This window comes from Anarhichas minor, unplaced genomic scaffold, assembly GCF_050575085.1.
Source record: "Anarhichas minor isolate MPS153535 unplaced genomic scaffold, ASM5057508v1 ptg000024l, whole genome shotgun sequence".
In the NCBI taxonomy this organism is placed as follows: Eukaryota; Metazoa; Chordata; class Actinopteri; order Perciformes; family Anarhichadidae; genus Anarhichas; species Anarhichas minor.
The window spans coordinates 10,972,915-10,995,916 of NW_027466470.1; the positions used below are offsets into that span (position 1 = coordinate 10,972,915).

The window sequence follows — 23,002 nt, forward strand, 5'->3', positions numbered from 1 at the left end:
CTTTAGGACAATTATTAACTTCTTTATTTCCGATGAAATGTGTTGTTCACTGTAAAAAAAAAAAAAGCACGACAGAATTTAGAGATGTGCTTGTGGCTTCATTTGTATGTTAACAATAGTAAGGAATGACATGAAAGACCAAACAGACATTTAGCTCAGCCTGACAGTAAAAATAGCATACATTACCACAACATAATTACACAATGATATACTTTGGTCATAAGTGCAATATTCACTCTACAGACGACTGAACACACACACACAGCATGTTGACAACAGAAACTGTCTCCTAACTCCTCCTCCACAGGCACAGCGGCTGGTTCTCTGGAAATGTAATCTCCTACAGCAGGCTGCAGACTCTGGGCTTGTTACTGCTTGGAGAAGAAGTCTTTGCTCTTCTGGACGTCCGGTTTGATGGTGTCACTTCCTGGTTTCCAGCCGGCTGGGCAGACTGAAAAGATAAGCCTGTAATGAGTCCTGGCCCGGTAGACGAAACAAAGACATCTGCCAATATGACGCACATATACAGTGTATATAACCTCTGATACCTTTGGTTTGAAGCAGGGAAATGCATCAAATGTTTGGTCTCATAATGAAATGTATTGTCCTCCTTTCTACATTCATTTCTCAGTTCACATGAACATCAGCACTGATAAGAATATTAAATATTGAATTTGAATAAACCCTTTTACGGTCTTTGACCTGTCTGACATGTATGTCGCAAAAACTATTTTGGAAACTTTGGATCCAAAATAATATAATGATGATAACTTAACCTTTGTTAAGTTATCATCATTACCATATTTGGGTCGTGAAGAGCAAGGTGAGAGTAATTATATCACTCACAGCATAGCACATTTCAAAAACCTTACAGCAACAGAAGGGTTTAATAAACTAATGTTATATGCTAAAGGACACAAAAAAAATACGTCACATACTTTAAAGGGCCAGTGTGTGGCATTACGGGGGATTTATGAGTAGAAATGTAATATAAAAGTCATAACTATGTTTTCATTAGCGTAGAATGAGTCCTTTACATCAACATAGAGAGCGGGTCCTCTGCACGGAGTCCACCATGTACAGTAGCCCAGAATGGACAAACCAAACACTGGCTCTAGAGAGGGTGTGTCCACGTTGTTACGTTACGTGAAGGCCACCGTAGTTCATGCTTGTGACACGACTGTAACTTGAGCTGCAGAGAGCAAAACCGTGGTACAACCAACCGCCGTCTGAATTACGTTGCACCTGAAGTAGTGTCATTACGGTAAGGATGGCCTCTGAGCGAGGCGAATGGCGTTTCCACAGTTTTGCACTCGGCAGCTCGTGTTAAAGGGAGAGGTGAGCGGAGGCCGGAGGGGTATTCAGTTGGTTGCAATCTGTCACCAGGAAGCCCTACACACTGTCCCTTTAAGGTCTGCAGTACATTACAGCAGTAACTTACCTTCTCCGTGTTTGTCAGTGAACTGAAAGGCTTGGACCAAACGCATGGTCTCTTCAACAGAGCGTCCAACTGGGAGGTCGTTGATGGTGATCTGTCTCAGGACGCCCTTGTCGTCAATGATGAACAGACCCCTGAAGTAGAGAGAAAGAGCCGTTCACGAGTCTGCAAAGACGTAATAAGTGAACGCAGGAAAGTTCATGTTGTCCCAGTCACTGCCTGAAACGTCTTTAGGTCGGTGCATTTAATTATATGTAAAGAAAAGTGTGCCATCTCCCTCCAGCTGGTTTTAATGTTTCTAATCTTTATGAAACTCCACATTGTTAAACCCACCTGTAGGCAATGCCCTCATCCTCCTTCAGGACGCCGTAGTCTGTGGAGATGGTGCGCCGTGTGTCAGACACCATGGGGATCTTCATGGCACCCAGACCGCCCTGCTTTCGTGGTGTGTTGACCCTTTGAGAGCATAAACCCCAAAAAAGAGGACACGTTTGCCAGAGTGAATCCACACAATCAACGTGTGTAAAAGGTAAAGCTTGTAACTACCATGCAAAATGGGAGAAGTGGGAGTCGACAGAGGCGGCGATGACCTCACAGCCGATCTTCTTGAAGTCGTCAGAAGCGTCGCTGAAAGCGATGATCTCAGTTGGACAAACAAAGGTGAAGTCCAGCGGATAGAAGAAAAAGACGACATATTTCCCTGCACCAAAGGAAAAGAAAACAGATACATCTATTGCGTTTGTAATGTCACAATGGACCTGCGGTAATTAAAGGCTCATTCATACTAGTCTTCAGTAGTGTAAATGAAGGTCTATTAGATACATTGCGGGAATCACAAAGCAGCAGTGGATCATAGTCCAGAAGAGAGCGTCATCAAAGCCTGTCCTTCACAGGAGACACAGGTTGAGGTGTACCTCTGTAGTCGGAAAGCTTCAGGTCCTGGAACTGTCCGTCTGGCATCACCGCCTTCGCCGTGAAGTCTGGAGCCAGATTTCCAATTTGTGCTTTGCCTGCAGCCATCTTCAGTCTAACTGGACAACAGGAAACAGGTCGATGTGTTACACAATCGCTTCTCATAATCACAGCTGTGCATCGTTTCTTTTGTGTGTACAATCGTGGATAAACCGAGACCCTTCCTCATTTGCAAGACAAAAAACGTTTGTCTCTTATAGACTTTTTTGTCTCGTATGAAAAGCACTGTGAGCTCGAGGGCTGCAACTAATTACGATTTCCACAAAACAACTCATCTGCTGATTATTATCTGGATTAATCAAGTAATTGATTGTAAATAATGAAAGTGAAAAATGCAGATATCTGTTTTCCAGAGCCCACGGTGACAGTTTAAAACCTAAGCATATTAATTCAGCTATGAAGTAACATAGAAAAACATCAAATCATCACATTTGAGAAGCTGGTGCCAGAAATTGTTTATAACGTTCGCAAACAAAATTTGATCAACTTATCAAATAGTTGGTAATCAATTAATCGTCATATCAAAAGTATTTTGATAATGGATTGACTTAAAGGAGATTGTTCAAGCAACAACACCAAACATTCCCTTCTATAGTTTCTCTATTATGAATTCCTTTAGGATTTTAACTGTTGGTCAGAACAAAATATCTGTTGACATCATTTTCATTATTGTCCTAATAATCAAAAGGTGAAGCAACAAAAGTGATCGATATTAAGCACCAAGCATTTAAACTGGCAACAACCGAAACCTATGAACCTTTTCCACTTCTTCTCTTTTTTTAAATGAACAGGTGTTTCCGCATATGGATATCTACAACAATGTTGTTTCATCAACAACAGCAGCACTAAACATTTCTCCTGAGGTTTGAGTTATATCTCCGGACCATCCACTCTGCCATCAACCGTAACTTAGTCCTTTCTGTCAGTGGAAACTTCCAGTCAACAAAAACAAAACAACAAATGATCATTTTCTCTAACTCTCAAATCGCTACTTTTAAAACCGCGTCGGTTTTCCAGAATGAACAAGAAAATGAATTCGTAAAAAACCCACTTGTTGAACTGTAAATCCTGCAGCTAACGCTACGAAACTAAAACAAAAAACTGATAGAAAACAAACTAGCAAAAGAGCATAATAAAAACATAATTGAATACATTGTATAACACATACCTCAGTTCTTCGCACACCACACCAACAGACACAAGAGAGTGCGAGGACTGGCAGACTCGAGTGAGGGAATATATACCAGGCTCACTTCTCGCGATACTTCTGTCAGAACGTGACTACAGGCGCCTTCAGTCGGTCCAGAGATCCAGTCTTAACCAATTTCCCACTACACATCATGACTTTGCACTTTTCCTTATGACTTTTCTGGGGAAATGTTGTGCTCTTGTGAAACCCCATGAAATCAAAGAGGAGGAGGAGGAGACCGACAGAAGGAGTGGCCCACAGGAAACATTCTCCACACTTCATTTTCAAAGTCTCACACTTATTTATAATAATCCCTGTGGGACACCTGGCCTCCATATACTTCCTCCATCTTCAGTAATCAGGGCAACCTGAATTAGTTCTACAGCCGGTTGTGATGCACAACACTGAATCTATTAATCTAAAATAAAACACAGCTGGTTTTTAACGACTTGTAGTTCCCTGATCCAAGTTGACAGGCATGCAGGAGTCATGAGGTTTCATCATATGACCCAACCTCTTCCAGGATGCAGAGCCAGTCAGTTGTCATCATGATTAGACATTAAACAACACCTTTACATTGCTCTCTGTTGCAGAGTGTGAGTGCCTTATCAATGATTAACTTTCCCGCTCAGGAAATAAAACCCTACCTCATAAAACCCACATTCTTTCATCTCGTCTGTGAACTGACCCTCAGACATATAAGAAGACAAACGTGAGCTCACATTCTACATTGAAGTGTTTTTCTACATTATGATGGTGAATTGTTGTCACCAGAGTGCATTTCAGAGGAAACTGAGGGAACTAATTTCCATACTAGAAACAGGAGTTCCCCATAACAGAAACTACAACAAATTCAATGTACTTCATTTATATTAATGATAGACTGTGACCATTACAGTTTAAATATTGTTCATTATATTTAGCTCCATAAGACCATTACATGGGCCAGTTTCCTCCATTTTTCCTGAATCTACTACAAAGCTCTTCTGTATTTACAGTGACACATGTGGGTGGTGCACTGTTGCAACACCTTGTACTATCCTGTTGGCTGCAGGAGGCCTTTTTCATTTCCTCCTGGCCACTGCCATATTGACTCAATGACGAGGCTGAGGAACACCAGCCTCTGTATCTGCATTGTCACACTGGGAGCAGTTTCTTACAAAGAGAGTATGTTATAAATAAGATATATATAATTTATTAAGAACACCTTATTTTGCATTATTGCACCTGAGTCTATAACCTGGAGAGACAGAGGATGTTATCTGCTCAAACAGCCCCTCCTTTCCAGCCTCTTTTCTCCGCTGTCACCAAGCGATGTCTTTGCATGCCGTAGCCATGGGCACCGCATCAAGGGCCAGATAAGAGGGGGCCACACAATAACCTCCTGTTAGAAGCTCCATGGTGGGCTAGTCATCAAACGTATCCCCGTGTTCAACAGCCGTTTCACAATATGCACATAATTAGTGCATCTACTCCACTGCAAGGATGTTTGAAAGGCACTTGTGTGTCCCTCATCGTGGTCACATCCAGCCATGCAAATGATCAAAAACAGTTTAAACGGATGAAAAAAATTGTGAAAAATACTGGTGCTAACATTGGTTATTTAAAGCAGTTCTGTGTCCCCAAATTCATTAACATGAGGGTATACAACATGTTAAAAGGCTTCTGCGGTGGATTGATGGTGCATGCATCACTGCTGTGTGGGGTGTTCATCAAAGGTGTGTTGGTTATAAGCTCTAACACGCCCAACAGATGGAAGCAACAGATATCAAAGAGTAATGCAAAGTGTTTCAATTCCTTTCGGAGTAAAATTAAATTAAATTTGTACATGAAATTAAAAACTTGAACCAGTTGAGAATGTTTTACCACTGAAATGTACTTCTGTTGTGTTATTGACATGGAATTAAATGAAATAAAAAGCAATATTTGACATTTTGGAAAATGCTAATTCCCTTTCTTGCTGAGAATTAGAGAAGTTTGCTCCACTCTTAAACATGAGAGTGTATCAATCCTCTTATCTAACTCTCGGCAAGAAAGCAAATACGTGAATGACCCAAAATGTCTTGTATTTAAAGATACAAATATACTCTTGCCCTCTTTACCAGTGAATGAGTTCACAATATAGACTATGGCAAACAATGAAACATGTTTTGTAAAGCCTTCAACCTTCAGCAATATTGATTTTTACCAAAAATAAATTCCCCCGAGAAGATTCCCTCTCAAACTGATTGCCTCGAAATGTGAACTAAACGAGCTGTGGTTTGCTCTGCTGGTGGATTTTACTGGGAAATTATAGCTGTTGCCTCTGATGATGTGAGGAAGGTTGAGTGCGGTTGTCTCAGTGTGAGGTTGATTGGATGCCAGGTCCAGACTTGTGTTGACGAGGCAGGGACACGGTGGAGCCAGCAGGAGGTGTTCAGAGGGGAGCTGGTTGATCCCTGTCCCTCACAGCAGGACATCGCAGCAGCACGACACACACATACATTCATTCACCACCTAATTTGTATTATATTATACTGAACAGCTTTAATAAAACAATTGCATACAGTTAGGCCTAGTAGTTATGGACACCCAAAATGCTCAGTATCATATAAAATACAAAATAAATGACATGTAAAGAATCATATAGCCTACATTTGTACACTTACATACATATGAAATGTTATTTCATCCTTATTCTTCTCACAATAACAGATGATTGCAGGTCTACTCGTGCAGGCCTTATCAATAATCAATTTAACTGGCTCGGCCTTGTTTGCCTTAACAGAAAAAAATACATTTAGAAGAAAAACAGCTGAAATGAAATAAAAATTATGTGAGTGAAAAAAAAAATCAGAAGTAGATAAAATGTTGTTTTAACAGACTGGTTTTCAAAATTAAATCAGAATTAAATCAACTATAATCATAAAAGGCGTTTTTTGTCAAACATGTACTGATTATTTCACTTTTTTTTAAAATAATAAACTGTTTTTGTCAGTATTGCTTCAATGAATGATTTTATAATATGATGTTTATTTAATTTTGAACACTATAGTGGCAGATGTAGCACTCTTGCACTCAACTCGTATTGGTCTAGCTTTGCTCTGTGCCTTTAAGAATTATCCCGCGCTAGTTTACGAACACGGAAATCGACCGGAAAAGGCAGGAATATTTCGCGCCAAATTGAAACAACGGAGTAGTAACTCTGAGCACCAGGAGGGACGAGCTGCCGAACACCGCTTTTTAACGTTTCACTCGCTATCTCTCGGAGAAGGTATACCATTTTGTTCAATATAAGACTTTCACACAGGAAGTTAACATTTGTGAAGATGTACGGGCCCAACTGATTTATTTGGTTAAAGTCTGGTTTAAAAGGAGTTTTCTGTCTGTCCAGTTTATCAAACATGGAGGAGGCCAACAAGCTAATCGGCTCGGGCAAGAAGCACCTGGTGATGGGAAAGGTGGTGGAGGCGGTGAGCGCCCTGCAAGAGGCCTGCGGTATGCTGTGAGTTTAACGAGGAGACGATAGAAAGAAGCTTCAAACACATTATATTAAGTCAGACAGCTGACGGGCTTTAAACTAACACAAAGAAGCGCCTTCCTACTGATTATAATCTGACATTATGACTTAATTTGTCTCTTTTCAGGGCTAAAAAGTATGGAGACACAGCAGACGAGTGTGGAGAGGCTTTCTTCTGGTGTGGTAAAGCGCTGCTGGATTTGGCACGGTAAGGTCTACAGTCTTGTGCGTGGCTGTATTGGTCATTCTGCATTTTAAGGAATTTGTGAGAATGTAGACCTAACTGATGCTGTTGTTGTAGGATGGAGAACTCGGTCCTTGGTAATGCTCTGGAAGGAGTACCAGAAGAGGAGGATGAAGAAAAACCCAAAGACTCAAACGTTGACAGCACAGAAAACATTGATGGTGAGGGAGTCATTTTAAATGTAATGAGAGCCTTTTCTACTTGGGCTTGTTTTTTTTTTATCAGGGAAGCTGTTCCACTGCTCCTCCTAACTGTCCCCTCCAACTTCAACAGAGAAGACCAGAGATGAGCTGAGGGTGCAGGTGTATGACGCCATGGCAGAGAAGAAGAACGAAGGCGACGACGCGGAGAAGCAGGGCGACGGGGAGAAGAAGAACGAAGGGAAGCAGGGCGACGGGGAGAAGAAGAACGAAGGGAAGCAGGGCGACGGGGAGAAGAAGAACGAAGGGAAGCAGGGCGACGGGGAGAAGAAGCACGGTGACGCAGAGAAGAAGGGCGACGCAGAGAAGGCTGACGCTGGTGAAGAGCAACAAAACACTCCAGAGAAAGATGAGGAAAACAACAGCAAATGTGATAAAGATGAGGACACGGAAGCCCAGAACAAATCGGCTGATAAGAAAGAGGAAACAGAAGGTGACTTTTCTCTTCAACTACAGACTTTGATTGCAAATGGCTTTCTGATGGTTGTAATGATGCGCTGCCCAGTTTATCTGAACACGTTATTGATTTTTCAGATGGCGAGGAGGAAGATGATGATGCAGAAATGGAGGCTGAAGAGCAAGGCGAAGAAGGCGGTGCTGCTGAAAAGGTACTTGACCACACGTCAGAATGACGTGATGATGCTGGGTGATTTTTAAGTGTCAGATCTTAAATCTATGATCGTGTGTGTTCAGGACAGTGACGAGGAGGAGGAGGAGGTGGGGAACCTGCAGCTCGCCTGGGAGATGTTGGAAGTAGCTAAAGTCATCTACAAAAGGTAATGGAGATGTTAGGTTCATGGAACCTCTAGACTGTGTGGAAACCGCATGTAATCCAGCCTCTTACACAAAGAGAACCGGTTTCAATTATAAACAAAGCATTTAATACCTCTCATGGTAAAACAATTGCATAGTGGAGTACATCATTTACAGTTACACCGAATATGACCTGCTCACCCCAAAAGTCGTTACCTCCCACCCAGTGGTACAGGAGCAAGAGACCGGAATTTCTTTATCCGCCGCCTTACATAGTTCAAAAAACCTCCCATAATGTCCGTAGTTCCTATTGGCTAAATCCAGTTGGCTCCTCCTCCTCCTCGCAGGACCCTCGCACGGGTATGACCTGTAATTGCCTGTCTAGAAATCTATCTGTCCCTTACTCCCAACATACTATTCTTTACAGTTTAAAACATTCAATGACTGTCTTTTATGGCTTAACACTTCTATGGTAAACATTCTATATAAAGATAAAGATTTGCAACTTTTGGCAAAAACCTTCACAAGCATAGAGCTAAAGGTGCTACAAATTCTACTAAGATACACTTCTAACTACAAATCACTTGTAACTACAAATTCTAAAACACTTCTACAATCATGAATCTTCTAATTATGTATTCCAAGGCACTTCTAATTATGATTTCTTATTTATGAATCATTAAACACTTCTATTATAATTTCCTAAAACATAGTTCTAAACCCAAATTTCCTACAGAGACACCAGCTGTGTACTGAGCCATGATGGAGACGATCTGAATGTTATGGTCTCTAAGCTACAGCCTCCATGTTGACTTATGCTTCCTTTTTTTAACAAGGAAAGAGACCAAAGAGGATCAACTCATGGCAGCCCAGGCTCACTTGAAACTGGGTGAAGTTTCTTCTGAATCAGGTACTAACAGATCCCCCAATGAATCAGATTATCAGACTGCAGAGTAACTTTTAACAAAACACACGTGCCTGAAACACTGAGCCCGTTTTTAAATTGTTCTTATTTCCTCGTTGAGAAGTGTCTTGAGTTGCTGCCTGTCTTCCAGGAAATTACACTCAGGCGTTGGAGGATTTCCGGGAGTGTCTGAAGCTGCAGGTGAAGCACCTGGACTCAGACAGCCGCCTGCTGGCCGAGACGCACTACCATCTCGGTCTGACCTACAGCTTAGACGTCCAGTACAGCCGGGCCATCGAGGAGCTCAAGAGCTCCATCTCCGTCATCAAGAGCAGACTGGGTAAGCGGGCTCGGCCGCCGTGTTTTCAGCCGATTGTGACCACTGCCGTGTGCTGACGTTTCCACTTTGTCCGGCAGACAAACTGCAGGAGCTGCTCGACAAGGCTGAGGCTCCGGATGCTCTGCCAGAGGAGAGGAAGGAGATGGAGGAGCTGAAGGCTCTGCTGCCGGAGATCCAGGAGAAGGTGGAGGACGCCACCGAGGGCCTGAAGATGACGAGCACGGCTGCTGAGGAGGATGGGAAGGGTGCACTGGTAGGTTAGGGATGGAAAGGGGGCGTGGTTTGTCATGTCACGATGTAGGTATTTCAGACGCGTATAGATTATGGTTTTGCATAGTAATAGTGCTGTAGAAGAAGCCAATGGAATATGCAATATCATTTTTAAACTAGAAGATCCACATATGATGTACTCTACTATAAACTTTAGAGTTGTTGCAGGTGTGAGTCAACAGGACCAATTGTATACTTGAGTGTGACTTCATTTAATGTTCCTGTCAGGACGGAGGCTCCACTTCCTCTGCATTCCCCGCCTCCACTGTGCAGAACGGTGACGCCTCATCCAGCTCAACGGTAAGTCTCACACTCTGAAGCATCTGTAGTAAAGAAATGATGATGGGCCGCTCTGTGTTTGGTATCGCCTACAGAGGAATGTTTGGTTTGGCTTAAACATTGTCACTCTGGCTAAGTAGTGACACGTCTTGGATTTTGTCCTCCACACAGTCGACCATCGTAGTCGGCTCTACCAGCGGACACGCCTCCAAAGCTGCAGTCTCGGACATCTCCCACCTGGTCAGGAAGAAGGTGAGGGAGCTCGATGTTTTTTTTAACAGAATCTAAAAATGAATTGCGTATCAGATTTTGTCTTATTTGCATGAACGTGTCTGTTTCAGAGGAAACCCGAGGAGAGTCCGGTGAAGGAGGGGCTGGTGAAGAAGGTGAAGCAGGATGACGGACAGACTAACGATGTCCACAAAGCCAACGGAGACACTAACGGACGCGCTGACAGTATGGAAGTCAAGAGGTGAGAGACGCAGTGTTGGATGAGGTCTTCATGGCCCCAACTTCTCCAGAATACTGTTTAGCTTCAACCATTTATAGCTCAAAAGAAGTCTCCAATAACTCCAGAGCTTTAATGTACATTTGTTTTCTTCTGTTTGAGTCTTAACTTCAACTCATTTTCTCTTCCAGCCAGTGAAGATGGACTTTTTATTTCCCTCCGCCCGTGAAGAGATTCACCAGCACGACGAGCTCTTACTGTCGCTCCACTTGTTTGCTGCTGTAGATATGTGACTTTTTCTATGCCTGCTGTGATGTCGGTGTTAACTATGTAACCTTTAACGTTGAATTAAGAGTGTTCTTTAATAAACCTTGTTTGATTGTACTCTGGTTTTTGAATGAGTTGCTCATTCTGTATAATTAAGCTGAACAAAACTATTGACCTGTTTTCTGATGAACAATGTGGCTACAACATCCTGTGTTCAAAATGTTGCGTCTAACTTCACTGTGGAGCTTTAACTATAAAGTATTAATGCGAACATGGTGGCTCTGGGGCCCAATCCCAACGTCTCCTCTAAAGCTTTAAACCCTCGGGGGCTTACTGACTTTGCAGAAGGCTGCAAGTGGTAAATACAAATGAGGCATCACTCAGACAATGAACAATTATAGCTATTTTATACTTTTTCATCCCTTTATTTGAATATCTTCCAGCATCTGTCAAATCTGCTTCAATAAAGAAATGGTTGAATAAAACAGGTGTGTAATAGTTTAACCTTTTAGGTCTCCACTGGTAACCCCCGTTACGAGTAAATTATCTGAAGTTACCATCTTGTGAGGAAAAAGCGCCAGGAAGACGTTCAAATCAGGGAGTAAAAAGTATGAAACACCCACAATTGTACATATTTTTTGACGTAACGTGATGTTGCCGCAAAGTTTTGTATTTACACCATTTCAAGCCCAGTTTCTCACATTCAACCACTTAACAGATGTCAGTAAGTCCCTGAGAGTTCAGGGTTTAAGGCCTTAGGGAGACATTGAGAGCGCCCCAAACACTTGACTGGACAGCCTTGAACCCTCCGTGAGTGTGAAGATAAACAGATCCTTGGAACTAACACGGGGACAGAAAGCAGCCTTGAATGGTTCAGGTTATTGATGACAGCTGTGCTTTTCCTGCAACAAACAGTCTGCTGTGAAGAAAAATCTAACTTTTGCCTGAAATATATTTGCTGCTGAACTTTGAGACAAGCTTCACAGCAGACATATGGACCCGTCATAAAATGAAAGGAACAGGTGTAGATAATTATAATGCTCTGGTCCAAATGTTACAACCCTGTATTGTGAGACACCTACATGGAGTTAAGCCATCGGACGCGTTATTAGTTCTGTGCTTTTCCTGCGGTGACGAGTTAAGTGTCTGCTGTGAAAAACTCAAATGAAATGAGGATAAAGTTACACACCAAGTATAGAACAGTTCTGCAAGTAGCTTTTTTCCCGAAATTGATGAAGTCCTCCATTAAATCGGCAGTTTAAAAATGTCACTGCTTGTGCAGAAATATCTTCTAATACCAACCTCGTGAAAAAGAGGTGGTTTTGTTCTACGTTGGTCTCTCGTGAAGTACTAAGTTTCTGCACATCATCTATCTACTCTATGGAGACGAACGCCCTTCTTTAAAGCTACAATCCCTCTTGGAACAAACCAAAATACAGGCACCAGTTATATTCAGCACTAATAAAATGTTTTTGTAGCTGCATTTTAGTAAACACTCATCTCACCACAAAGCAGTGCGGCATCAATAATAAACACCACAGTAGCCAGATTCATATTGAAACATATCAGCTTGTCAGGAACCAATTTTTATTAATATCATTAATAATGTGTCATCAGCATCATCAATGAAATGAGTTAGTCTGTTTAAAGCAGAATCAAGTGTGCATTCATTGCCCTTCTTTTCTCGATGAACACGTCAGTTCCACAAAGCGAGGAAGAAAAAAGGAAGAAGGGGAGGAAGAGGAGGAGGGGATTCGAAGAGGACCGGGACTGCAGTGAAGGAGGAAACGCAGGGAAAACAACGTCTGGCGGAGCAGGAATCTCCCCCTTCACTGGGATATGATTGGTTTTTCCCTTGTGCAAGAATGACAACAAAAAAAAAATAAAAATCAAAACAAAAGAAATTCAAAATGGTGCTCTAAAAACAAAAGATGAGAGGAAGAGGGGGGATTTGCTTGCTGGGATGTTTTGTTGGCATTTGTGTCGTTTGATGTTTTTCTTTTGTTCCGTAAAGCCACGTTAGGATTTGATGCAGTCGTCGTCGTCGGAGGTCTGGCTGCTGCTACTGGTTTCCGACTCGGAGCCCTCCTCGACGTGCGCCTCGGCCACACTCCTCCAGGGGGTGAAGTGGAGGGTCACACCCCGCGCCCTCGGGAGAGCCCCGTTCCTCTGCATGCCGTTCCTCTTCAGCTGGACAAAGGACACATGAGGAGTAAGGACCAAAAATGAGACACAACAAGGCACTCCAGGAACACAAAGTCCTTCCGTCTGAGCTCACCTGTTCAGTTTTAGTCTGGAACTCTCTCAGCTCGTCCTCAGTCAGAGGCAGGAAGTTGTCGTCATTTTCTGGGTACTCCTGCCAGCCCATGGCCTTCAGCAACCTTTAAAAGCAATGCAATTTTTCTGCTTAGTGGATTGTTGTGAGAGAAAGAGGTGGTGTGTGTGTGTGTAGAAGCCGGTCAGCGGTGACCTACCTGTGCTCTGCCTCCAGGGAACTGGACAGGTGTTCAGTGTCGGAGTCACTGAGGGAGTAGGACAGACCATTCTCGTGGCAGACTTCCTCGCTGTAGGCTTTGGGCTCTGGGGTGCTGCTGTCACCCTGACAAAATGCACACAACACACAAAACATTTACCTCCTCCAATTGCAACACAGTCAAAAGTGCAGCAACCTGATACAACAATGGCAAAATGTCTTCTTTTGCACTAGAATGTCCTTATTGTGTCTCATCTAACATGACCAGCATTTTCTCATCTCTGCGACTACTGTGCCGTGCGACGGTTTGATAAAGTTAAGTCAAAGTGGCGCCTACCTCTCCTGATGTTCCTGGGCTGCTGCTCGTCACCAGCTCTCCGGTGCCCTCGTCCTTCAGAGCTCGCAGGAACTCGCTCTTGCGGTCCGGACCGCGCCGCATTAGCTTCAGCCTCGACGGGGCGATATCTATGGGAGGAGTCGTGCTGGAAGGGTGCTGTAGGAGAGACGGTGCCACAGGAAAGGGAAGAGAAGCCATTGAAAGAGGAGAGTTAATAATGTATTCCTTTTTGCTCAACTGGGACACCAATTTATCAACTATGAAATCCATTTAGGATTAGGAGGCAGAACCAGATTTGAGCATTTGCAGAAGTTTTTGTAATGTTTATGTCCCGAGGTAACTCACATAGATACTGGTATTGAAAATTTGATGTTTTCTATATTAAAGCACTTTTTAAATAGAAAGAGTTCAGATTTATCTAACTGCTTCTAGGTGTCATGCATTCGAATAATTGACAGATTCACTCCCCTCTAACAGTTAACATTCTACGACTCTTGACAGCACGTGCACTGCTGCAGAGGAAAACTTCATGTGCACATGTGAGTAAGGATCTCAGTCGGAAACTACACCGACACATAATTACTACGTTTCCATAAAACCTGTGATTTACTCAAACAGTCGCACATAAGAGCTGAACACTACCACACTTAAAAACTGTAGGAGTTTGCTTGCTGTGCAGTTTTACATGTTAGCAGGGTGTCTGAGTAAACTGCTGCATCATGGTGGGGTTGGAAATTCCCCTAAAGCTTGTTGTAATGACAGACTCCTCCGTCCTGTTTCCTACCTCTTTCGGGGTGTTGTGCAGCGGTGCACTGACGGGGGTGCTGGCTTTGGCTGCAGAGACGGGGCTGGTGAAGACGGAATCTCGGCCCGGCATGTGAAGGCCGGACTTCGTGATCTCTCTACCACCGGATTTCCACTGGGTGCTCTGGAGAAAAAGAGAGAACATATTTGTTTCACAAACAAAGAGACAGCTTCCATCACAGCACGGCAACGACATAACTAACACTGAAATACACACAACGCTCGTTATTTAAATACAGATGTGCGTCATGCGTTTGTTGAAATGATTCCTACCTTGGTGGGGGCCACGGCAGGCTTTGGGACCAGGTTCTTGTAGATGCTGGAGCTTAAAATGGGAACTTTGCTGCCATTGGTGGGCAAGGCGCCAGCAATGGCAAACCCAGCAGAGAAGGCCGTGCTGGAATCATCCTTGGAAACCTTCTTGATAACCAGCATTTTGGACACCATCTGTTTGCCACTCGGGGGGTTTTCTGGAACATAAATCAGCGAGGAAGTGTTACGACGCCGAGAAACTGTTGAACCGAGCTTGAACATTTGGAACAGTCTCTGGGCTCTTACCCCACACTCCAGCATGGGGAGCCACTGCTCGCATGGGAGTCCCAGGCTTTCCAGTTGTTTCAGGGTTGAGGGAAGGCTAAAAGGACAAACGCCTGCATTAAATACCGTAGCATTTAAAATGTTGTATATTCAAGTTAAGTCAACATCCAAAAGTCTGAGCATGTTGTTGCTCACAGGATTGAGTCAGATGGATCAGAGAAGGGAAACTCTTGTGACGTAATAAACTACATTTTGTATCACGCGGTGGATGTGGGGAGAGAATGAAAGTGTTTCTAACAATAGTTTTGATTATCTAAGGATCTATGTTAAGGTCAGCTACTCACAAAGTCCTCTTCCACAAACTTCAGCTTGTCGTCCTTGCCGTCTTTGCGTTCCTCGTTGGGGAACTTGTCCTGATACGAGGGGCCCTTGCGGGGATGAAAGTTGCCGTTGCGCTGCCGGTGCCCCACCTGCCTGTCCCTGTCGACTCCTACCCGCTTGGGGTGGCGTCCCTGGTGGTGGTGGTGGCCGTCCTGGGCACCCCGCGGCGCTCCGTGCCAGCTGGGTGTTTCCTTCCAACAGGAGCCCCCCGCCAGCCCGCCGTGCCCTCCTTTGGCCACCCCCGAGTCCACCGAATCATGCCTCAGAAGCAGAGAGGGCTGCTGCCATCCGTCACCTCGAGAGAGAGCAGATATACAGCGTGTATAAGAATAGTGTCGTCATGCTGGAGTAAGCGCTGAATACCAGGGATGTATTCACAGATACAGCTTCCTGAAATAACATCTGAACAGAAACAACAAACTTAACCGAAGGACCAAGAGTGCCTACAGCAAAGATAAGGTGAAGTGAGGGGCCCCTGAGACTGCAGGACAAATGGAGGAAGAACCTGTTTAACAGGAAGCTTAATTGATTAATTGACTACTGCTGCTTGGACACAGGATCGAACTTTGCCACCGAGCCTGAAAGCATCCTGGTTGTACAACTGATCACCACAACAAAACCATTCATCCAGAACCACGACGCAGCACAAACTGAGACCGAACATAATTAAATGGAAACATGAGATTTCACCAAACCACAGAGCAGCTTGTTGGATCTTCAGCATCGAGCAGCAGGATGAGATGAGAAAGAATAAACTGGCATTTTAAAAACATCACAACGATTCTTATGCCCACACATCAGCAGAGCAACGACGTCTACGTGCAGCGTACGGACACCGATATGAAAGCAAATAATGTCCATAATCTAGAGAGAAAGGTTGGTTTGAATGAGTGTATACAGGAGGAGACATGAGTCATGTAAAAGGAAGCGTCAACAAGGGAAAGGACTCCAACGCCACCTGTCTGCTGCTTGCAACACTGCTGTAACGTCTTCTGAGCAGGAGACCTCAATCATGTCCTCTTCAAGTAGAAGTCATCTATAACTTCCAGCAGAATTATTCTATTATTACTTGGCAAAACTGATTTAATGTTTGAAATGTAACCGGCATCATTTCCATCCTAAAAGCTCAATAAAGTAGAGACCATTCAAACAATTCTGTTATTAACCCATAACTATGACCAGCTTTGACAAACAAAGTGCTCAACTTTAGTATCCGTCTTTATAATCAACCAGCTCAGGTGGTGGTTTGAGACACGTTCCAGCCGGATGCTGAAAAGGTGCAAACCCATCCGCCTCTCTCCCTCCGTGCTTGTGAGAACTGCAGCTAAAGTTACACTGAAATAACCTGTTTTTTCTCTGGCTCAATGAAGCAACAACAAAAAACGGCTCCAGCGATTTCTCCACATACGATCAAAAACAAGGCGCACGAAGTAGTTCAACCACTGAATGATCTGTGTGGGTGATGGAGCGGGTTAGCCCCCATGATGAAACGTCTATCTAGTTCATAACTACGATTCATTCTTGGGTTTGTTGTTAGCCAACGCTAGCTAAAATGTTACTGCTGTAACAGAAGTGCAGAAGTCGTTCTTCTTCTGGTGTTTTTGACAGTTACTGAACAGCTCCAGGTGCCAAACCACCACCTCAACAGGTGGAGACAGGCCCTGATTTGCATGTAGAGAGGAAAACCAAGACAGATCGTAATTAGATTTGTAATCTGGTCAACAGAGACACTACATGTAGTTCAGTGTAAATGAATCCAGGAAACACCCCACGTTCAAGGTACACGTAAAGGCCCTGCACCACGCGTGTGTCTGATTAGACCTCTCAGGACTGTGTTGATATGTACAAACTGCACTTTATTGACATTCCCCTCATCTCTGTTGGTTTTGTTGCGCTTGTAGGACGGGACAACTTGCGGATTTCCTTCTTATTAGTCCATATAGTTTGGTGACATTACACATTTCCCAACAAAGCCTTTAACATACGATTGATATGAACACTGTGGTGCAGCAGCACTGCATCGTAGAGGATTCCGTTACTAAGCTCATCACGGTTTTTGCTCATATACTCGCGGTTTCTGCAGCAACAGTAACCGGGTTAACAAACAAAGAGGGTAACTGCTCTGAATGGTTACCTGCTGGAGCGCGCAGGGAGCCGTTGTTGAAGAAGCCATCGGAGGAGTTGTGGCGGCGGCGGCTCACAGAGTTTCTGCCGTCTCTGTGGTGGTGGGGCTCACCTTGTTTGTCAAGGTTGGCAGCAGGGGACTGGAGGAGGACAGAGAGGGGACATGGTCAGTCAAAGTGGCACCGAGATGGTGGACAATGAATCGCACAAAAGAACAGAAAACTACAGAAACGGCCATTATCCTGAAACTGTATTTCAGGACTTTTCTCTACATCATCCTCTTGTGAAGAAACGTAGACTAGCAGAAGTCCTCTCCGTACTTTGAGTTCCTCTCTTTCTACCTCGGAGACCTTAAATACCTCAGAGTGAAACCATCACTGTGAGGATCTATTCTTAGTGAGCGACACATCATAGGAACTGAAAACAATCTTGGAACGCTTCATCATGAGCGATGTGCCGCTGTGGAAGAGATGCTGAAGTCACTGACACAGCTGTGTTTCATAATAATGTCTGCAAACGCTCTGCTCCATCTGAATCATATCCTTGACATAAGCGGAGGTTCAAAGATTAAATTAGACTGCGTCCTTCAGCCTCTCTCTGCAGGCGTCATCTCGTGGATGTTTTTATGACTTCCACAGACAACATACAGAAATACGATGTAACAACAACGGAGGAGAATGAACTCTCGCATGTGCACGTAAATTAATCTCTGAAGACAAATGACATTGAGATGAAGTCATCCGTCAGCAGGACAGCGACTGTGCACTCGTTTCTCCGTCTTGTCTCTCGGATTCACAGACGGGCCTCTTAACTGAGCAACTTCCTGATCTCCAGTTTAAAACACAAATAAATACAATCGTTCACCAACAACATTGACCCATCTTCATTTTCAATCCAACAATTTTACTCACAAGAGGCAATCTCTAACCAGATCAGTGCAGTCCACACTCTAATCAGTGCTCATCATAATTGGTTAAACATCCTAAAACATGAGGAAACTAAAACTTGGCTCGCTCACAAAATGCCACACAGCCAGCCTCCTCGTGAATGGACAACACGATAAGTAGGTTGAGCCGTCCGTCTCCAATAAATCTCAGTTAGCTCAAACATTTCATAATGATAATTAAACACAGCCTTTGGTTCAATGTTGTAACAGCAATGATGCCTCACCATCTTGATTGCAGTGTTTTTTTTACTGACTCAACTTGCTCCACTCTAAAAAGTGATGTTAGAGTGGCCGGCTGTGCCAGCCACTTACTACTTTATTATTAATAAGGCAAGTCAAATCCTCTGCCAAAAACAGAATGATAGAAAGATAAATAAGTGATAATGTGGATATGACAGGTTGAGTATTTGTTCTCCATTTCACTCAGCTGCAGCAATTAGGTAGTTTGAAGAAACTGCATCACTCGACTGCAGCTTTAAGCAAGGCAGCATATAAACAGTCATATTAGGATAGCCAGACACCGTAGCACCATATCAAGATATGAATTTAATATAGCACCATCTCCAAACTGAACACCTAAAGTTAGGTAATTAGTTATCCTTCATTGAATCCCAGCAATTTCATACAATCTTTAATTTATCTGCAATTCCCTCAAAGTTTGGCTTTTTAGAAAAGCAACTGCAGATTTAGTTAAAAAAAAAAATCAAAAAAAAAAAAAAAAAAAAAAATCACAAAAACCTTCCATGAAATTCTCAACCAGCACACCGAGTTGTCATTTGATGTTATTAAAATAGTTTATTTTCTTCCGTCATCAGTCTTTTTCATGGAGGTACACTCCGTCTATGTGTCCCTCTGCTGAACTGTGCGCTGACTGCAGCGCCGCTCCCCGAGGCTCACACGACGCTGACTTCACACAAACACACTCAGGTGTACAGAAATACATCCGGTGTTCGAGCAGTGACACCGACAGGTATCATTTCAAACTGTCTATTTCAATTCTCCATTGTTTCCTGTAATAAACAGGCACACACTCATTCATACATACAGTACACACACCTTGGCAGGCTGGGGAGTGGAGAAGTTAAGCCAGGCAGGGACAAAGTCATGCTGCGCCATTTAGGTCCAGTGTTTCCGGTCAGTGGATCGAGGCATCAAACCTCATGGCCAGGATCTAACAGAAGAAGAGGACATCTTTAAAACTCACACACAGCTAATTCAAGCCCAGAAACATGAATTAAATTCCCTTTTCCCACCCATCCAGCTTTGATTTCATGGAATTTCTTTCAAGTGTTTTTTCTACCAGCAGTTCTTTAGAAACTCAGTGCGTATTAAAAGACTCAGAGGACTATTCTTAGCAGGACACAAAGCTCGACTTGCTGAAGCTGATAACTGGTTGACAGCCTGGATGGAAAAATACAAGTTATATTCTACAACATGTGTATGTGATAAAAATGTATTAGCTCTTCATGCTTCTTCATTTTCCTTTAACTGTTTCCAGACAAGGTGAAATATGAACACCTGCTACCCACAAAATGTTGACAAATGACTTGTTTAGGACCACACTACCGCAATTAGTCCCACGTCTATTGAGTACATGCATGTGTGCAGCAGCCACGGCAGTCGGGTGAAGCTGTATCGTTACCCCAGAGTCTGTGGCTCTGAAGTCCTCTGCCTCCTCTCTCGGTCCAGCTGGGCTCGGTTCCTCAGGCCCGTTGGCACCGATCACAGAGAGCAGCACACAGACGACCCGCTCTCCACCTCCTCCAGGACAGCACAGCCCCTTTCCCCAGAGGCAGATCCCTCCGTCCAGGATGAAACACAGAGATCGGTCGACAAGGTTGCAGGAATGCTCTGGAATGGCGATCCAGAAAACTGGCCGGGGAGAGAAGTAGATTTTTGAAGGAGACGTCTATGAAGGACCGACTCTCCTACTGGAACCGGATTCCCAAACGGCTCCTGTGGAGGTCACGTCTGTGTGCTGCCGTTTACAGTCCAGGTTGTTTTTTTCCCCAAAAGCGAAAACTAATCCGTCATTATCTCTTATTGTCTGGAGTAAGACTCAAAACCTGATTGGATTTTATGCTGAATTGGTTTGACAGGTGATGTGTCCCACCGGTGAGGAAGAACCAGGTTGTGTTATAATTAATATAAGGAAGCAATCTGTGAAAGTCGGTCGCCCTGGAACAAGGACAGCAGATTTTGTAGCAGTTCCACTCTGACACCAGATGAAAGGAAGCAGACGGGTGTTATCCTGCCACACTGCGTGCCAGTACGTCTTCACGTCGACTCACCTTTAACGAATCATTTTAGGATCGACCGGAACACATGCAGAAAAGAAAAAAAAGTGAGCTAATAGACAGTCTTTTATTGGCGATGGAGGTCACTGAGAACCACTGCTCACCTCATTAAACTGATGAAAAAGACAGTCCGAGTTTGAAAAAAACAATGCTCCAAAGGTTCAAAGTCACATGACAATGAAGGAAGTAAAACCCGATGTTACATTGCCGTCATTTTTAGTTTGGGTTAGTGAAATAGAGATGCTGCTGGATGATGCATTATAATGCTGATTTTATCTTTATACGTTTTAATATCACATTTGTAAGACGCCCATTTAATTATGTGCTGTTTTTGGATTGAAGCAGATAAAGGGTATAGCTCTGATTTCATAGATATGCAAGCTCCAAAGCTCCACAAAAATATTCCACAAGTCCAAAGGTCTCCGTGTCAAATGATGAACAAGAGTTCTTCAGCAAAAAAAAATCAAACACGTTCAAAAATAAATCCTCAAGATAGCTCAATCCACTTCTTTTTTCCCCGGTTTTGAAAAATCAGAGACAGTCAAGTGAGTCTTCCCTTCTTCCCGAGTTTTTTTCGTCACACATGAAGTTACAGCGGTGCAGTTTTCAGTGTTCTTGCTGAGGGTTCACTGGTATTTGCACAGGAACACACCGGACCTGCAAATAAAGAACAGCCTCAGTTAAGAAAAGCTACAGGTTCAGAAATACACAAATACTTACAGTGCCAGTTTGCAAAGAATAAATAAAGAAAACCCGACCTTCCAGAAAGTTGTAATGATTCGGCTGTATGCTTTTTTTGGAGGTGTGTTAGTGAGGCTGTTTGTATTGTGATATGTTTCTAATATTTAGTTAAGTCATAATGTTATAAAAATGTTTGACAAATATAGCATTTTTATATTTATACCTGTGGAACTGACAATATCTGTCAGACGTTAAACCCCGAAATAGTTCCCCATTCAAGATGCAACCAATGACTTAAAATAAACTGCTTTTAGACACTTTGAGAGACGAGAAAATATGACTCCGTGAACTATGAACCATGTTATGCTGAATGCTGAGTCTTTTATAAAAATGCGTCCGCTTTGGTAAATGAATTATTTATAACGGTGTAAAAATAACTTCATCGGTACTTCTCCCCAGACTGCTGCGCATCCACACAGGCCAATGCTGGATGAAAGTGAGGTTTACAATCTCAACAGATATTCAACCTTACGACACGTTCAACCACTACACAACTTAAACAAAACACCCAAAAAAATGAATCCCCGCGTGCACAAACTCAGAGCTACCCCGTTAACGTGTTCCCACTGACATAACCGCTCAACATCAATGACGGACACGCGCACAGACATTTAACATTAATTCACTGTAAAAACACTTCTCAGATGAATGACAGCAACGCACCATTCTTGCAAAGTACCCAGTTTGATATTATTCCACCATGTGGTCCACATACACTGCAGCAGATCAACCCAACACACAGCAGCGTTACATGCACGTTTCACCAAGCTAGCTACCGTTAGCTGAGCGATGCTATACGATAAACTGCATAAAAATAAATTACCACGCAACACGGTCGTGGTGTTAAACAGTCAACGTTAATCGGTCACTAGTAACGTTATCAGATCTGTCCCAACTCTGCTGCTGGCTAACTCTGCTTAGTTAGCTATGGTTAACGTTAGCATAGCATTTGTTAGCTAATATATAGCGTTACCCAGCCTATTAAGTAACGCCAGCCAGCGTAAACGGCTAGGTAGTTGAAATAAATTAATACGGTTCGAATGCTTAGCACCGTAACAACGCACTCACTTTGCTCACGGTGGCTGAAACTGTCTATTTGAGCAGCTGTCACGTACATACAATAGAGGTAAACAGACCTGGCTTCGTTGGAACAACACAGTTTCAAAATGGCTACCTTAGCAGCGGCAGCACACATTTATCAGCTTGCTAAGTGCTAGCGAGCTAACTTGCAGTGTTTCATGACGATACCGTGTACCTTCTCCTGAGCAGCATGGCCTCCGATAGAGAGTGGTTCGAGTATATATATATATAATCTGAATTCATTAACCAGACTTCACCGTTTCACAACTATACACTTCTTTACTAATAGGCTATTGATGTTTGTTTGGATTTTCGGAGGGCTTACCACTGGCGCTGGCACTGTGGGACTCGAACAACCTCAGTGATGCTACGTTCAAGATCTGTCGCGATTATGCAACTCAACGAGGTTTCGCAGTGTTTTTAAAGTCGAACAGGCTTACGAGTTAGCGTCTGTAAATCATTTTATATTTAAATAAAAC

At 43.4% G+C, this 23,002-nt stretch overlaps 3 protein-coding genes across 7 annotated transcripts; 1 reads left to right on the top strand and 2 right to left on the bottom strand.

Moving 5' to 3' along the window:
* Position 1: 1 nt before the first annotated feature.
* On the bottom strand, positions 2 to 3,730 carry prdx1 (peroxiredoxin 1). Of its 2 annotated transcripts, none has more exons than XM_076097159.1 (6): positions 3,579 to 3,730; positions 2,353 to 2,469; positions 1,985 to 2,138; positions 1,772 to 1,894; positions 1,442 to 1,572; positions 2 to 451 (listed from the first exon to the last, which is right to left on the bottom strand). In XM_076097159.1, exons 2-6 carry the CDS (start codon positions 2,456 to 2,458, stop codon positions 369 to 371), a joined length of 597 nt encoding a protein of 198 aa, XP_075953274.1. In that variant the 5' UTR covers positions 2,459 to 2,469; positions 3,579 to 3,730; the 3' UTR covers positions 2 to 368. The 2 variants fall into 2 exon arrangements, with proteins under 2 accessions (XP_075953274.1, XP_075953275.1); XM_076097160.1 differs by having other exon boundaries at positions 2,353 to 2,465; positions 3,579 to 3,686.
* A 3,015-nt stretch (positions 3,731 to 6,745) lies between these two features.
* On the top strand, positions 6,746 to 10,925 carry LOC142956020 (nuclear autoantigenic sperm protein-like). Its single transcript, XM_076097305.1, has 14 exons — positions 6,746 to 6,852; positions 6,973 to 7,083; positions 7,226 to 7,306; positions 7,400 to 7,503; positions 7,616 to 7,975; positions 8,077 to 8,150; positions 8,236 to 8,318; positions 9,132 to 9,205; positions 9,351 to 9,539; positions 9,617 to 9,792; positions 10,038 to 10,109; positions 10,260 to 10,340; positions 10,430 to 10,560; positions 10,728 to 10,925. Exons 2-14 carry the CDS (start codon positions 6,983 to 6,985, stop codon positions 10,732 to 10,734), a joined length of 1,533 nt encoding a protein of 510 aa, XP_075953420.1. The 5' UTR covers positions 6,746 to 6,852; positions 6,973 to 6,982; the 3' UTR covers positions 10,735 to 10,925.
* Positions 10,926 to 12,352: 1,427 nt separating this feature from the next.
* On the bottom strand, positions 12,353 to 22,958 carry gpbp1l1 (GC-rich promoter binding protein 1-like 1). Of its 4 annotated transcripts, XM_076097309.1 has the most exons (13): positions 22,699 to 22,842; positions 20,807 to 21,359; positions 20,048 to 20,696; positions 19,462 to 19,576; positions 17,470 to 17,599; positions 15,299 to 15,630; positions 14,976 to 15,051; positions 14,691 to 14,887; positions 14,398 to 14,541; positions 13,614 to 13,769; positions 13,278 to 13,402; positions 13,082 to 13,184; positions 12,353 to 12,993 (listed from the first exon to the last, which is right to left on the bottom strand). In XM_076097309.1, the coding sequence occupies exons 4-13, from the start codon at positions 19,519 to 19,521 to the stop codon at positions 12,823 to 12,825; spliced, it is 1,494 nt and encodes a 497-aa protein (XP_075953424.1). In that variant the 5' UTR covers positions 19,522 to 19,576; positions 20,048 to 20,696; positions 20,807 to 21,359; positions 22,699 to 22,842; the 3' UTR covers positions 12,353 to 12,822. The 4 variants fall into 4 exon arrangements, with proteins under 4 accessions (XP_075953424.1, XP_075953423.1, XP_075953422.1 ...); XM_076097308.1 differs by lacking the exon at positions 22,699 to 22,842 and adding an exon at positions 22,849 to 22,958 and having other exon boundaries at positions 20,048 to 21,359; XM_076097307.1 differs by lacking the exon at positions 22,699 to 22,842 and adding an exon at positions 22,580 to 22,677 and having other exon boundaries at positions 20,048 to 21,359.
* Positions 22,959 to 23,002: the final 44 nt, after the last annotated feature.